Consider the following 14,823-nt stretch of genomic DNA (forward strand, 5'->3'; position numbering starts at 1 on the left):
CTTCAGGAGTCAACCACTTTAATGGAAAAAAGGCAATTAATGCATGAACTTTGTACATTTTATTTTAATCCTCTGGTTGGATTTTTTCCACGTGACTCTAAAGTTAATAATTGCTGTGTTAACATGGCCTAAGGTTTTTTTTTTCTGGGTTTGCAGAGATGCTGGTAACATCCACTGGTCTGTGTGAACTTGATATTGTGAATAAATGTATGGATTCCTAGAGTTTACTGTGTACAGATTAACCTGACCTGCTATCCCTGAATGGACTAGGTAGCATCCTGCTACTACGTAGCTTGCAGCTTAGACTTTAGCAAATGATGCTCTAGGTTCTTTAATGCAGTCTCATGTGAGTAGGTTTGCTCTGTGATATGGCAAATAAATAGGCATAGGGGTATTCTGCTTTCATGAAATCCTCAGGATGAGGGCTCGTTCACACAAACGTTTTTTGTGTTCTGTGTACGGGCCGTTTTTTTAGTTCTGTATACGGTCCGTATACGGAACCATTCGTTTCAATGGTTCCACCCTAAAAAATGGAATGTACTTTGTATGCATTCAGTTTCCATATTTCCGTTTTTATGTTCTGTTCAAAGATAGAACATGTCCTATTATTGCCCGCAAATCACGTTCCGCGGCTCCATTCAAGTCAATGGTTCCGCAAAAAAAAGGAACACATACGGAATGTACTCCGTATGTCTTCCGTATCCGTTCCGTTTTTTGCGGAACCATCTATTGAAAATGTTATGCCCAGCCCAATTTTTTCTATGTAATTACTGTATACTGTATATGCCATACAGAAAAATGGATTCGAAAAACGGAATGGAACCGGAAAAACTGATCTGGTAAAAACTGACTGCAAAACACTGAAAAAGACATACTGTCGTGTGAACGAGCCCCAAGTCATCAATTTCAGGTTGGTGGACGTCTGACTCTCAGCACCGCCCCTGATCAGCTGTGTTCTCTTCAGTGCTCCCCTGCACACGTCTACACTGTAGCGGTGGTGCGATGTCATTACACCTTCCTCTCCCGTTCACTTTAACGGGAACAAACTGTTGTAATTACACTGCGCCACCACTACATTATACACAGAATCAGACCTCCACCAATCTGAAATTGATTTCCTGAAACTGGAAAACTCCTTTAATATCATACGGTTAAATAAATGAGTTTTGTGATTAATCCCACAAATAATTTCTATCCCATTTATTTCCCAGTTGTCATCCTGTCAGAGCCAGGTGGCCAAGCTCCGTTCTGAAGTTGAGAAAGGGGAAGCTGTTCGTCAGAGTCTAGAATATGAGTTGGCGGTGGCAAGAAAGCAATGTGGCATGGAAAGAATAGCTCTGCAAGAGGAGAAAGAAAATTCCTATGTAAAACAGGAACTTTTTAAAGGTAAAGTTGCTCCATTACATTATATAAGTCTGTGGATACTACAATCCTGATAATCTGCCATAAGTCGAATCAAGGTCTATATTTTACCCCCTGAAGGACCGGGCCAGTTTAATATTTTCCCCCTGCCTTCCAAGAACCGTAGCTTTATACATTTTCCATTCATATAGCCATATGAGGGCTCATTTATTTTGTGGGACAAGTTGTATTTTGTAATGTCACCAAGCAATTTACTATATTTTGCAGTGAAAAACAGGAAAAAAATTGTGGGGTGAAATAAAAAAAATAAAATAAAAAACACAGTTCTGCCCAACTAGTTATTTTTATGGCATTCACTGTGCGCTAGAAGTGACCAGCCTTATTCTGTGGGTCGGTACGATTACAGTGATACCAAATTCATATTGTTTTTAGGTTTTACAACTTAAAAAAACATAACAATCTGAAAAAAACACCTTTTATATTTCTGTCTACAGAGCTGTGTGAGAGCTTTTTATTTGCGGTTCAAGCTGTAGTTTTTATTGGTACAATTTTGGGGTACATATAACTTAATCACTTTTTGTTAAATATTTGGGGGGCACGGTGACCAAAAATTGGTGAATCGCGCATTGTTTTTTCTCCATTAGGGTATTCACTATTCAGCTAGAATATATTTATATTTGAACAGTTCAGACATTTTTGTATATGGCGATACAAGTGATGTGTATTTTTTTTTTTTAATGTAAAGTGAGAAAGAGGGAGTGACTTGAATTTCTCATGTTTTTTTAAATAAAATTCCTTAATTTTTAGTCCCTGTAAAATACTTGAATATTGATCCTCTGATCACTTGTACCATAGTATTCTGTTGTAGTCTATGGGATTTTTGCTGTCTGTCAAGTCCTGCCACAGGCACGGCTTAAGGGTCCATTCAGACGTCCGCATCCGTTCCGCAATTTAGCGTAACGATGCGGACCCATTCATTTTCAATGGGGCTGCGGACCGGAAGTGCGGATGTGGACAGCACACAGTGTGCTGTCTGCATCCGCACTTCCCATCCGTGGCCCCGCCAAAAAATAGAACATGTCCTATTCTTGTCCGCAGCCACGGACAACAATAGGCATTTCTATATAAGTGCCGGCAATTTGCGGTGTCCGACATCCACTACAGACGTCTGAATGGACTCTAAAGGGGTGTCTCACTTCGGCAAATGGAATTTCTCATGTAGAGAAAGTGAATACAAGGCACTTACTAATGTATTGTGATTGTCCATTTTGCCTCCTTTGCTGGCTGGATAAATTTTTCCATCACATTATACACTGCTCGTTTCCAGGTGCTATGACCACCCTGCAATCCATCAGTGGTGGCTGTGCTTCCACACTATAGGCACTTTATCCAATAGTGTGCAAGCACGACCACCACTGCTGGATTGCAGGATGGTCATAACCCCTGGAAATATACAGTGTATAATGTTATGGAAAAATGAATCCAGCCAGCAAAGGAAGCAATATGGACAATCACAATACATTAGTAAGTGCCTTGTATCAACTTTCTCTACATGAGAAATTCCATTTGCTGAAGTGAGACAACCCTTTAACGCCACATACGACATGTATTTTTGGTCCGCATCTGATCCTCTTTCTTTGTGGATCGCACACGGACACAGTTATTTCTATGAGTACGCAAAAATAACCAACAACACACCGTGTGCTTTTTGCATACGTATGTCCGTTCTGTGACCCCTCAAAAATGATAGAACATGTCTTATTCTTGTCTGAATAGGCATCAATATTTTTCGCACATCCGTGTTTTGTGGACCGCAAAATACATACAGTTGTGAAAATGCACCCTAACAGCTTAACAGGTCTAAGAGCCGTCACAAAGCCCCAGGCTGTCATAACAACCCATCGGATCCCTGCAGTTTCACTGTGGGAGCTCCAGTCAGAAGGCAGAGGAAGCCCATCCCTTTGTCTAACCTCTCAGGTGCCACAGTCGCTATTAATCACAGCACCTGATGGGTTAAATGACCAGGAGCGGAGTTATAGTTCATTCCACAACCGGCACTTGCAACATATGGAGCAGGGTCAGCTCACGTGCCCACTTCATACTTCCACTGCACACAAATACCATACCTGTACAGCATTTTGCATTAAAGGGGTTGTCCGAGTTATGAAAAAAATAATATAGCACTGAAAATCTGATATATAACTGAACTAAGCAAGTTTTATGCAAAAAAAAAATATTTTTCTTAATTTCCCTGGTTCTTTTCTGGCTCTTTGTTTACTTGCAATAGCAACAATCTCTGCCCCTCCCCCTGCACTGCTAAGGGAGTGGATACAAGAGCTGCCCTGAGTAACATGTCTGCCTGCTGGGAGACTCAGCAGCATGTTGTATGTGTAGGACTACAAGTCCCAGCTGTATAATGACACTGCTAAGGGAGTGGATACAAGAGCTGCCCTGAGTAACATGTCTGCCTGCTGGGAGACTCAGCAGCATGTTGTATGTGTAGGACTACAAGTCCCAGCTGTATAATGACACTGCCAAGGGAGTGAATACAAGAGCTGCCCTGAGTAACATGTCTGCCTGCTGGGAGACTCAGCAGCATGTTGTATGTGTAGGACTACAAGTCCCAGCTGTATAATGACACTGCTAAGGGAGTGGATACAAGAGCTGCCCTGAGTAACATGTCTGCCTGCTGGGAGACTCAGCAGCATGTTGTATGTGTAGGACTACAAGTCCCAGCTGTATAATGACACTGCTAAGGGAGTGGATACAAGAGCTGCCCTGAGTGCTGGGAGACTCAGCAGCATGTTGTATGTGTAGGATGTATTTGTAGGACTACAAGTCCCAGCTGTATAATGACACTGCTAAGGGAGTGGATACAAGAGCTGCCCTGAGTAACATGTCTGCCTGCTGGGAGACTCAGCAGCATGTTGTATGTGTAGGACTACAAGTCCCAGCTGTATAATGACACTGCTAAGGGAGTGGATACAAGAGCTGCCCTGAGTAACATGTCTGCCTGCTGGGAGACTCAGCAGCATGTTGTATGTGTAGGATGTATTTGTAGGACTACAAGTCCCAGCTGTATAATGACACTGCTAAGGGAGTGAATACAAGAGCTGCCCTGAGTAACATGTCTGCCTGCTGGGAGACTCAGCAGCATGTTGTATGTGTAGGACTACAAGTCCCAGCTGTATAATGACACTGCTAAGGGAGTGGATACAAGAGCTGCCCTGAGTAACATGTCTGCCTGCTGGGAGACTCAGCAGCATGTTGTATGTGTAGGACTACAAGTCCCAGCTGTATAATGACACTGCTAAGGGAGTGGATACAAGAGCTGCCCTGAGTGCTGGGAGACTCAGCAGCATGTTGTATGTGTAGGATGTATTTGTAGGACTACAAGTCCCAGCTGTATAATGACACTGCTAAGGGAGTGGATACAAGAGCTGCCCTGAGTAACATGTCTGCCTGCTGGGAGACTCAGCAGCATGTTGTATGTGTAGGACTACAAGTCCCAGCTGTATAATGACACTGCTAATACACACAGGATCTTCTCCCTACCTTCTTGTGTAATGCTCTCTCTAGTAGATCAGCTCCAGTGCCCAGAATTGTCCCTGCTGCAGAGCTGTGCAGCTGAAGGGGTTAAGTATCCTAGCAAAGAGTAGACGCAGTGAAGGGGGGCGTGGCCAGCACAGTGACGTCTCGTTTTCAGGCTTGTAAACGACCTTTATCAGAGCAGGGAGAGAAGCTGACATCACAGGTCATGTGACCCTCTGTGAAATCTGAGAAACCAGCCACCGGAGATAAAGTGAGTGAATTGGAAACCTGTTACATTTGCTTAGTTAGGAACATAGAAAGAATAAAAAAATAACTCGGATAACCCCTTTTAGGGGTTAATAATAGGAAGTGAACTGCTAGTCCACTGAAGGGGAGATATACTGTAGTGTTCCTTGTCGCACATTCAAATGATTATGTGGAGGGGCTGGGTATGCAAATTAAATAAAATAGACATATTTGGTATTGCTGCGTCCGTGACGGTCTGCTCTATAAATATATCGGAGATTCAGCCCGCACAACCCCTAGCAGGTGCAGATTGCTATGGCGAAATACAGATACAAACGCAGAAACACAAATGCAATCGCACACTGCAACCAGCACTCTGCCTTGCCTTTATGCTGGATGTTGAATAAGGCATTGGTGTACATTTTGGCCAAAGCGTAATAAGCCACTCACCACGTCAAGGTCGCCTTCATGAGTGGTCCCTAACACTAGTTCCTACCTTTTATGGGCCATGACAGCCACACAAAGTCAGTGTGAAACTGAGTCTGCTTATATAGCACCTACCAGTAGCCATTAGGCTCCAGGAGAAGTATATAGTGGGCTCAGCATGCATGTTGGTACTTGCATCCCTGGATCCGATCAAAAAGGTGTATGCCCCACAAAATGGTACCAATAAAACCATCACCTTATCCTGCAAAAAAATTAGCCCCTACATAAGAAAATCGCTCAAAAAATAGCTCTCAGAACATGGACACATTAAAACATAATTTTTTAGTTTCAAAAATGCTATATAGTATAAATATTAGGTATCGCCACGTCCCTAACGATCTGCTCTATAAAAATGTCACTTGACTGAACCCCTCAGGTGAACGCTGTAAAAATAAATAGAAACTGTGCTAAAACAACCAATTTTTTGTCACCTTGCCCCATAAAGTGTTATAATGAATGATCGAAAAATCATATGTACCCAAAAATAGTACCAATAAAACTGGCACCTTATCCCCTAGTTTCCAAAATGGGGTCACTTCTTGGGAGTTTCTACTGTAAGGGTGCATAAGGGGGGCTTCAAATGGGACATGACATCTAAAAATGATGTGGCGCTCCTTTTCTTCTGCGCCCTGCCGTGTGACCATACAGCAGTTTATGACCACATGTGGGGTGTTTCTGTAAACCGCAGAGTCTGGGTAATAAATATTGAGTTTTGTTTGGCTTTTAACCATCGATGTGTTAAAGAAAAAATTGGATTAAAATGGAAAATCTGCCAAAAAAGTGAAATTAAAAAATTTGATCTCCATTTTCCTTTAATTCTTGTGGAACGCCTAAAGGGTTAATAAAGATTGTAAAATCGGTTTTAAGTAACTTAAGGGGTGTAGTTTCTACAATGGGGTCATTTATGGGGGAATCCACTATGTAGGCCCCACAAAGTGACTTCAGACCTGAACTGGTCCTTAAAAACTTCTAAGCCTTCTAACGTCCTAAAAAAATAAAATGACGTTTCCAAAATGATGCCGACATATAGGGAATGTTAAGTAATAAATATTTTATGAGGTATCACTTTCTGTTTTAAAAGCAGAGAAATTATAATTTTGAAAATTGCTAAGTTTTCAAAATGTTTGGTAAATTTGGGATTTTTTCATAAATAAAGGTGAAATATATTGACTCAAATTTATGACTATCATGATGTACAATGTGTCACTAGAAAACAGTCTCTGAATGACTTGGATAAGTAAAAGCGTTCCAAAGTTATTACCACATAAGGTGAGATATGTCAGCTTTAGAAAAAATTAGGCCTGGTCAGGAAGGGGGCAAATGGCCTGGATGTGAAGTGGTTAATGGAACTTTCCTGTATTTTTCTACTTGCATGTTCTTCCTCTGCATTCCCCCTAATTACCTCCAGAAGACAGCTAGCCAATGCACCTTGAAACTTGTTGCTGGCTCCTAACTTTCTGGGTTATTGGCTTCACTAGTGGTCTAATGGCCTCCAGAACTTTACTTTGCCCACTTGCGTGTTCTTCCACTGCATTCCTCCTAATGAACTCCAGAAGACAGCTAGCCAATGCACCTTGAAACTTGTTGCTGGCTCCTAACTTTCTGGGTTATTGGCTTCACTAGTGGTCTAATGGCCTCCAGAACTTTACTTTGCCCACTTGCGTGTTCTTCCACTGCATTCCTCCTAATGAACTCCAGAAGACAGCTAGCCAATGCACCTTGAAACTTGTTGCTGGCTTCTAACTTTCTGGGTTATTGGCTTCACTAGTGGTCTAATGGCCTCCAGAACTCTACAGCAGTTCGCTCACCCTTGTCCTAATGTGCACATGCATCTATACAGTCAGCAGCTATAGACTATATCTTAATATTAATCTACGAAAGGAATTTGTGTTTCCCAAACAGCTCAAATAGATGAACTTCAAAAAAAGATGAACACCATAGAAGAAAATTTCCAGAGCACACAGTTGGGCTGGCAAGAGGCACAGAAAAGACTTGAAAGTGATTTGAGGGATCAAGACCTTGTGATTGAAAACTACAAAAAAGAGCAGAGGGTGCTTATGTCTGAGAAAGCCAGTCTGGAAGCACTTACGCAGGTACCTGTCATATAGTATACATACACTGTCATGATGTCAACCTGATACACAATAGTGTGAAGAAGCATAATTCAGAGCTTGCAAGTGATATAAAGCCGGATAAAGTGAAACCCCAACTTTAAGCATCATTGAGCTCTTAGGTCCATGGTGTCCTAATGTCTTTTTATAGTTGTGGGCACTTTACTGTGAAGCTGCACTCTAAACCTCCAGCCTACCTTTATCATTCCATAGAATTAAATGATAAAATTCTTGCTGCCTGCATCCACCAGCAGGGGGAGACAAGAATACAGTGTTGGATGCAGGCAGCTAGAATTGAATCATTTAAAGGGTTGGTCTGGGATTTTAAGATTGATGGCCTATTGTCAGGAGGGTGGGTATTGCAGCTCAGGCCCATACACTTGGACGGGACTGAGCTGCACCTAGGCCACATAACTGTGAACGTGACTTCACTGGCCTAGGAAGAGGCCACGGTCTTCTGAGCACTGAGGCATCGTCTAACAGCTGATCGACAAAGGTCCTGGGAGTCAGAGCCCCCACCGATCGGATATTGATGACCAGTCCTGAGTATAGGCCATCAATATAAAAATCCTGGAGTACTCCTTTAACTCCATAGCATTATGAAATGAAGCATGAGATTTGGAGCTTTGTATAGAATAAGTTGAGATCCAACCCATAAACACATAGGGAGGAACTTATCACGCCCTGTACCCCACAATTCTGGCCAGAAAAAGCTGCCAAAAAGGATTTAGTGACTTTTTGGAGTCACCTGTGCACAAATATAGCGACTATTTGCCTTTTTACCCTGCTCACTCCAATTTTGAAAAGTGGTTGGACTGTGGTTGGCTATGTTATTTATTTTCACTTCAGATTTCTCACAGCGACTATTTTCTAAAACGTCAGAAAAGAAGTCGCAAACTCACTCCAGTATGAGGGTTAGGGTCCATTCACACGTTCGTATGTGTTTTGCGGATCTGCAAAACACGGACATTGGCAATGTGCGTTCCGCATTTTGCGGACCGCACATCGCTGGCACTCTCATAGAAAACGCTGACACTGCAAAATTGCGGAACGGATGCAGACCCATTTTGCGGGTGTGTGAATAGACCCATGGACCCTGGAGAAGTATTTATAGACAAAGGTGTTAGGTTTAAAGATGGAACTGTTCCTGTGTCTAGATGCTGATAATAGGATACGTCCACACAGGGTGTATACGCAGAGGATGTACCGCCGTGGATTTACCGGTGGAAAATTCGCATTGTTTTACTGTACTGCAAATTCCACTGCAGAATTGCGGGAAAATCAGCCCTGTGGTGGCTGTACCCTTACAGTTTCTCAAAGGGGTTATCCTATCCTGTAAACATCCCCCGTAATGCCTGGGTCCCTCATACAGAACAGACTTACCTGGTCCCCGACGCCTGCATACGTCCAGATCCCTGCTTGGCTGCCGTGCAGATCACAACATCCGGCGTTTGGGACTGCAGCCAATAGCCCCCTTGTATCGTGTGTGACGCCACCTGCTAGGGGAGCAAGTCACCGTTTCAGCCTGATGTTGGCTGCACCCCCTGTTGCCGGATGTTGTGATCTGCACGACAGGGAGATGCGGCGGAGAGAGGCAGGCATCGGGGGCCAGGTAAGTAAGAAAGTCCTTAAGGTGATAATATATAATCTTGTAATCTTTTTTGTTTTTTTAGAAAGAAACCGTGTTCACCCAGGAGCTGCAGCAAAGATTAAATGAATTGGATATAGAGAAGAATAGCCTATTGGATACCGTGAGGAGACAAAAGAGCGAGATTGCATTTGGGCTGGAAAGAGAAGACCGACTGAGGCAGGAACTTGAGGTAAGTGTTCCTAACCTAAGCCTGCCATGCTGTTGTGAGGTCAGACCATTCCTTGTCCATTTTCTATGTCCAGATGTTTATTCTATATGCAAAGTGCCCAGCAGAGCGTTTCCAAATGTTCTAAGAGCCCAAGCCTGCCCACTCACAGAGCCCACTACTTCCCTCATGTGCGCCTAGCTGCCTGTGACATCACCGACGCTCTCCTCCTTCTGCTGGTGACATCGTCTCCTCGCTCTGTGACTTGGCCTGCTCATCGTAGTATATAGTAAGGACATCAGCTACACTATACTCGCTGCGCATGCACTTCACCGCTGGCATCTTCACTGCGAGACCACAACGCTCCCACTGTGAAGATGCTAGCAGCGCTGCCCATGCACAGCAAGTATAGTGAGGCCGATGTCCTTACTATAGACTGTGACGAGTCAATGCTCAATGCCGCGGACAAGAATAGGACATGCTCCATCTTTTTTGCGGGGCCGTGGAATGGAAGTACACACTGTGTGCTGTCCACATCTTTTGCGGCCCTATTGAAATGAATGGGTACCGCACCTGTTCCGCAAAATTGCAGAACGGATGCGGACCTGTTCATACGGACATGTGCATGGACAGTTAGTGACAGCTGCAGCATCTAAGCAGGAGACTGCTACAGTTGTCGCTAAGAGCAGACGGGAAGGGCTGTAAAGCAGCTCAATTTAGGGGTGTTTTTTTTAATTACTTCAATTAATAAAAAAAAAAAAAAAAAGTTTCTTGTGGCCTAACGCTCAGAAGATAGAAAGCAGTGCCAGATCCATTATATGATGTTCATCCATGCAACCCAACAGACCTTATTGACTTATAATAAAGTCTGTTCCATCTTTTTAAGGGGAGGAATAATGCTGCAAACTGCGCTATTCTTCCCGTGAACTATGAGCTGTAAAGTAGTTAGAAGTTGTCCCTTGATTAATGTAAAAAATAAAAATCAGACATCATATAGTACATGACAATCTCTTTCTAACAAAGCTAGAACCAGCCCTGTACCTTTCATGGATCCAGAGATCTCCACATTCATTGCTCCAATTGCTCTGCTAGATGTATTTCAGGCCGGCAGCTCAAGGGGATGGCCCATAACGGTCACAGCTTCTTACAGTAGATCTGGCTGGTGGCAGTTGAAGGGTGAAAATGAGCATGTGCGTCCACCTCATCATAGTGAACAGTGAGATATGGAAAAGAACAAACCTCAAATGGCACAATACAGCTATATTTTATTGAACAACTCAGACACTAGATTAATTTTTAATTGCATGCATTTACAAAAAGTATTCAGATTCAGGGGCTGGCTTGAAAAATGTAAAATATTATTCATGGGACAACCCCTTTAACAGCAAAGCCCTGCCCTGGGAGCTTGCAGGAGCGAACCTTGCAGCATGAAACTTAATATTCACGCTACTCCTGATGAGAAAATCTCCACAAAAGGTATGTTTGTCCTGCGCTCCTCAGCTCCTACCTCGTACTCTCAGCAGATTAGCATGGCCAAAAGTGTTGAAAGACTTACTTTAATGTGAATCTGTCACCATGACCTGGAGAAGGTGACGCTGAACAGATTGATATATAGATTTATGAGAAGAGACAAATAGCTTGAAATTGGTTAATTTTATCCCTGCTCTTTCTATGCTGAGGAGTCTAGTGGGCAGTTATTCGGTGACTGACAGCTGTCTATTGCACAGTCGGTCAGGGAAGGCTGTTAATCACTAAGTAGGACCACCCATCGTACACCTAAGCTCAGAATTAACAGAAATTTAAATGAATACATTATACTGCATTTTTTCCCATTAGTAGATTCATTTGAAATAGACTTATATAAGCTAACATTGACAAAAATGACCAAGGCTTATAAAGCATCTTTGCTGCTCCCTCATTTAGGGCCCTCTGCTTGTAGCCAGAACGGAAGAATGGCTGCAGAGAACCTCTCTCCCCCTGGTGGACCCAGCTTACTCACATGTTACATGGACAGCACTACCATTTCAATGAGAACTGTGTCCTACTTTATTTGTCATTTGGCAGCACTGTAGGGAAATTGGGCACTTGTTGCCTGGTCTGTGGAGCCGTACTGTGAGGGGCATTACTGCCCAACTTGGGACTTGTGCCATTTAGGATACGGAGAAAGTGGTGTGGTTATCCATGTACCTTTATTGCCAAGTCAGCAATTTCAGAAGCTTATATAACTAAACTGGCCATGATACAAAAAGCAATGTATTTAGGTGTATGCTATGATGTTCAGTAATCTCTGGGACATATAATATATCATGCACACTTTTCCTGCTGAAGAACCTCTTTTGTTCAGTGCAAATGTGTCACGATGGGAAGTGGGGGAAACCCCCCACTGTACTATGTTGGGATTATAGGGTAGCAGCTAAGCCTGGAAACAAGGAAAAGGGAGCTGGTTACCAACTAAGCATCCCTAAATCTTATCCCTGATCTCCTGACTTTATGAGCCGCCCTCGATGGTAGGGGGGCTCATACTCTGGAACATGGGCCCTCCTGATCCTAACGGTCCCTGCAATATCGCGTCAGAAGGTGGAGACAATCGATTCCTCCACGACACTGAGGAACCGGAGTCTCCAACAGGCCTAGCAACAAAAGCGGAAGAAATCAGCCAGCAGTGGACAACACGACAGGTAACTGTCCATAGACAGAACACACCACTGCCAACTGGACCAACATGGACACCTACCTGACACAGCTGCAACAGGAACTCGAGCCGTCCACACCGCTACCACTGGATCCTGGAAATACGAATAGGCCCAGACACACACACCAGGCAGGACCCAGCACAAACACCAAACACAGAATCCAGTAAAAACAACCTGGACCACCATGAGGCATGAACCATGGCGGCACCAGGCCGATGAGCTTGTAGTTCCCCCTCCAGGGACCCCCTTCTAGAGGTAAGGACATACAAAGAATATGTCTGGCATCCATGCTGAAACACCAAACAGGCCAGACATGAAACGCCAAACCAGGCATAACCACAAACCCCAAACATACAACAAGTGAGGTAGGGTAACAGCAACAGACACAAAGGGGTGACATCGATGTCCCATAAGGTGGCCCTCAAGGACTGGGCAGATGGAAAAGCACCAGCTCCTCAAGACACTGAAGACAATCTGACCTCAGGCTCACAACTCAGAACAATGAGTCAAGAGGCCACACCCAGCTCCACCTTGCACACACATTAACCCCATACACACCAGAAAAAAGGGATGGGAAACAGCCTTAAAGGGGAAGTGCACATGCATGAATAACAAACAAAAGGTTGCCACCAGCAGCCATCTTGCGCGGCGAAAGTGTCAGGGCAAACTACCACCAAGCCTGTTATTTACAGGCATTTTCGTGTCATCTATAATCATTGATTAAAGGAGCAATATCTGTTCTTATGTTCTACCTTGTTCTCCTACAGGCTGCAAGTCAGAGAGTGAAGAGGCTGGAGGAGAGCATTGAAGCCGAAAGAGCAGCACATCTGGAGTCCAAGTTTAACTCTGAAATCATCCAGGTAGCAAAAAAATTGCAAAATCTCTGTGATAACTAGAAATTAGAGATGAGCAAATTTTTAGAAAATTCGATTTGGCCGGTTCGCTAAATTTTTCAAAAGAATTTGGTTCGATTGGAATTTATTCGAGGCGAATTGCGTTAAAAAAAATAGCTATTTCCTGGCTGCAGAGATCCTTTACAGGGGTGTAACTGAACACTGTGCCTTGCAGTAACGCGCATAGGGAGTCTGCTTTGGTAGTGAAATAATACTGTGAGTCCGTATGACATGCAGATGTCAGGCGTCGCTCTTAGAATCACTGCACAATTCACTTATTTGGGAAGTCACAGGGCCAAAACTGACCAAATAACTCAAGTATGAACTCTTAAAGGTCAATGTTAGCACGAAGAAGAAGCGCACTCCTTTTACACCGTCGTCAGCTGATTCAACATAGATGTCTACAGAACCTCTTCTATTAAACATTATACAAGTGGAGCCCCCCCCCCCCGACAGAGTGGAGAAGGTGTCAGCAGTAAGTTTGTGTTGATGTCACTGATTATTTTGCCCTTCCTCTGATCTGTCAGAACAATAACCCCCCAAAAAACGGATCCTGTCTGTTGAGCATCCGCCTTCACTCGGTAAGCATTTGGTCAGTAATCCATCAGTCTTGCTAATGCCCAAAAAAAACAGGAGTGGATCCAAAACAGAGATGACACATGAATGGAATATTTGCTTGTCTTCTGTGTTTTGTACTGACTCCTACTTTTGGCTACCAAATCACAAGCCAATTCTGATGGGACCATACAGGTTTTACAGCTGCTACACAGACACGATCCGTTGTGCGTCTCATTTTCCCTTTCTTCTGACAGATCAGAAGAATGGTCAAATAAATTATGTCAGCCAGGCCGAAAGGAAAAATAGTGGCCCAGTCCTATGGTGGGGAGGGTGGCAACAGAATGAGAAGTCCACAGAGTGGCCCTATAACATATTTGTGAGGTGGAAGCAGCATGAGGAGACTAGAGAGTGGACCAATGACAGTGTGGAAGTGGCAGCAGCATCAGGAGACCACAGAGTGTCTAGGTGACATAGTGTGGAGGTGACGGCAGCATCAGGAGACCACAGACTGGCAAGGTGACATAGTGTGGAGGTGACAGCAGAATCAGGGGACCACAGAGTGGCAAGGTGACATAGTGGGGAGGTTGGTGGCAATACGAGTACCAGATGAGAATAAAGGGGGGGGGGGGAGGAGGGACGGGCGCACTGCGCCACCAATGATTGGACTATTTCCACACAGAGCGGCGCCCAGCACTCACCATTAGTCCCGTTCGCCCGCAGTGCCCCATTACTGTCTCCTCTCCTGCTCCACATGCTGCTTACTATCGGAGCGATGGGAGGAGACATCAGCTTCACTAGTGGGCGTTCCTTCTCCCTGCGCTGCGATTGGACAGCGCTACAGCCAGGAAGAAGGAACGCCCACTAGTGAAGCTGATGTCTCCTCCCATCGCTCCGATAGTAATCAGCAGCATGTGGAGCAGGAGACAGTAATGGAGCACTGCAGTCGAACGAGCGGCGCCCAGGACTAATGGTGAGTGCTGAGACATCGCTGGGCGCCGCTCTGTGTGGCCTGATAGTGAAAGAAGTTTAACACAATACAGGAGGCGGGTGCCGGCAGCAGAATCGCATTGCCGGCACCCTGCCCCTGACAGGGAGCTGCGATCAGAGGCAGTTAACCCCTTAGGTGCCGCACCTGAGGGGTTAACTG

The 14,823-nt window shown here is 44.3% G+C and overlaps 1 protein-coding gene across 5 annotated transcripts in view; it reads left to right on the forward strand.

Moving 5' to 3' along the window:
- The window catches only part of CCDC171 (coiled-coil domain containing 171), a 142,440-nt gene that overhangs the window by 30,871 nt on the left and 96,746 nt on the right, over positions 1-14,823 (forward strand). For all 5 annotated transcript variants that reach the window (XR_006387032.1, XM_044271544.1, XM_044271521.1 and 2 more), the window contains 4 exons: positions 1,212-1,386; positions 7,528-7,718; positions 9,410-9,556; positions 12,993-13,085. Coding sequence is in view for 4 of the 5 variants with exons in the window: in XM_044271544.1 (XP_044127479.1) it covers positions 1,212-1,386; positions 7,528-7,718; positions 9,410-9,556; positions 12,993-13,085 (606 nt within the window). In the remaining variant the exon portion in view is untranslated. The remainder of the gene's footprint in view (positions 1-1,211; positions 1,387-7,527; positions 7,719-9,409; positions 9,557-12,992; positions 13,086-14,823) is intronic.

The sequence above is a fragment of the Bufo gargarizans genome, chromosome 1 (assembly GCF_014858855.1).
Source record: "Bufo gargarizans isolate SCDJY-AF-19 chromosome 1, ASM1485885v1, whole genome shotgun sequence".
Lineage (NCBI taxonomy): Eukaryota > Metazoa > Chordata > Amphibia > Anura > Bufonidae > Bufo > Bufo gargarizans.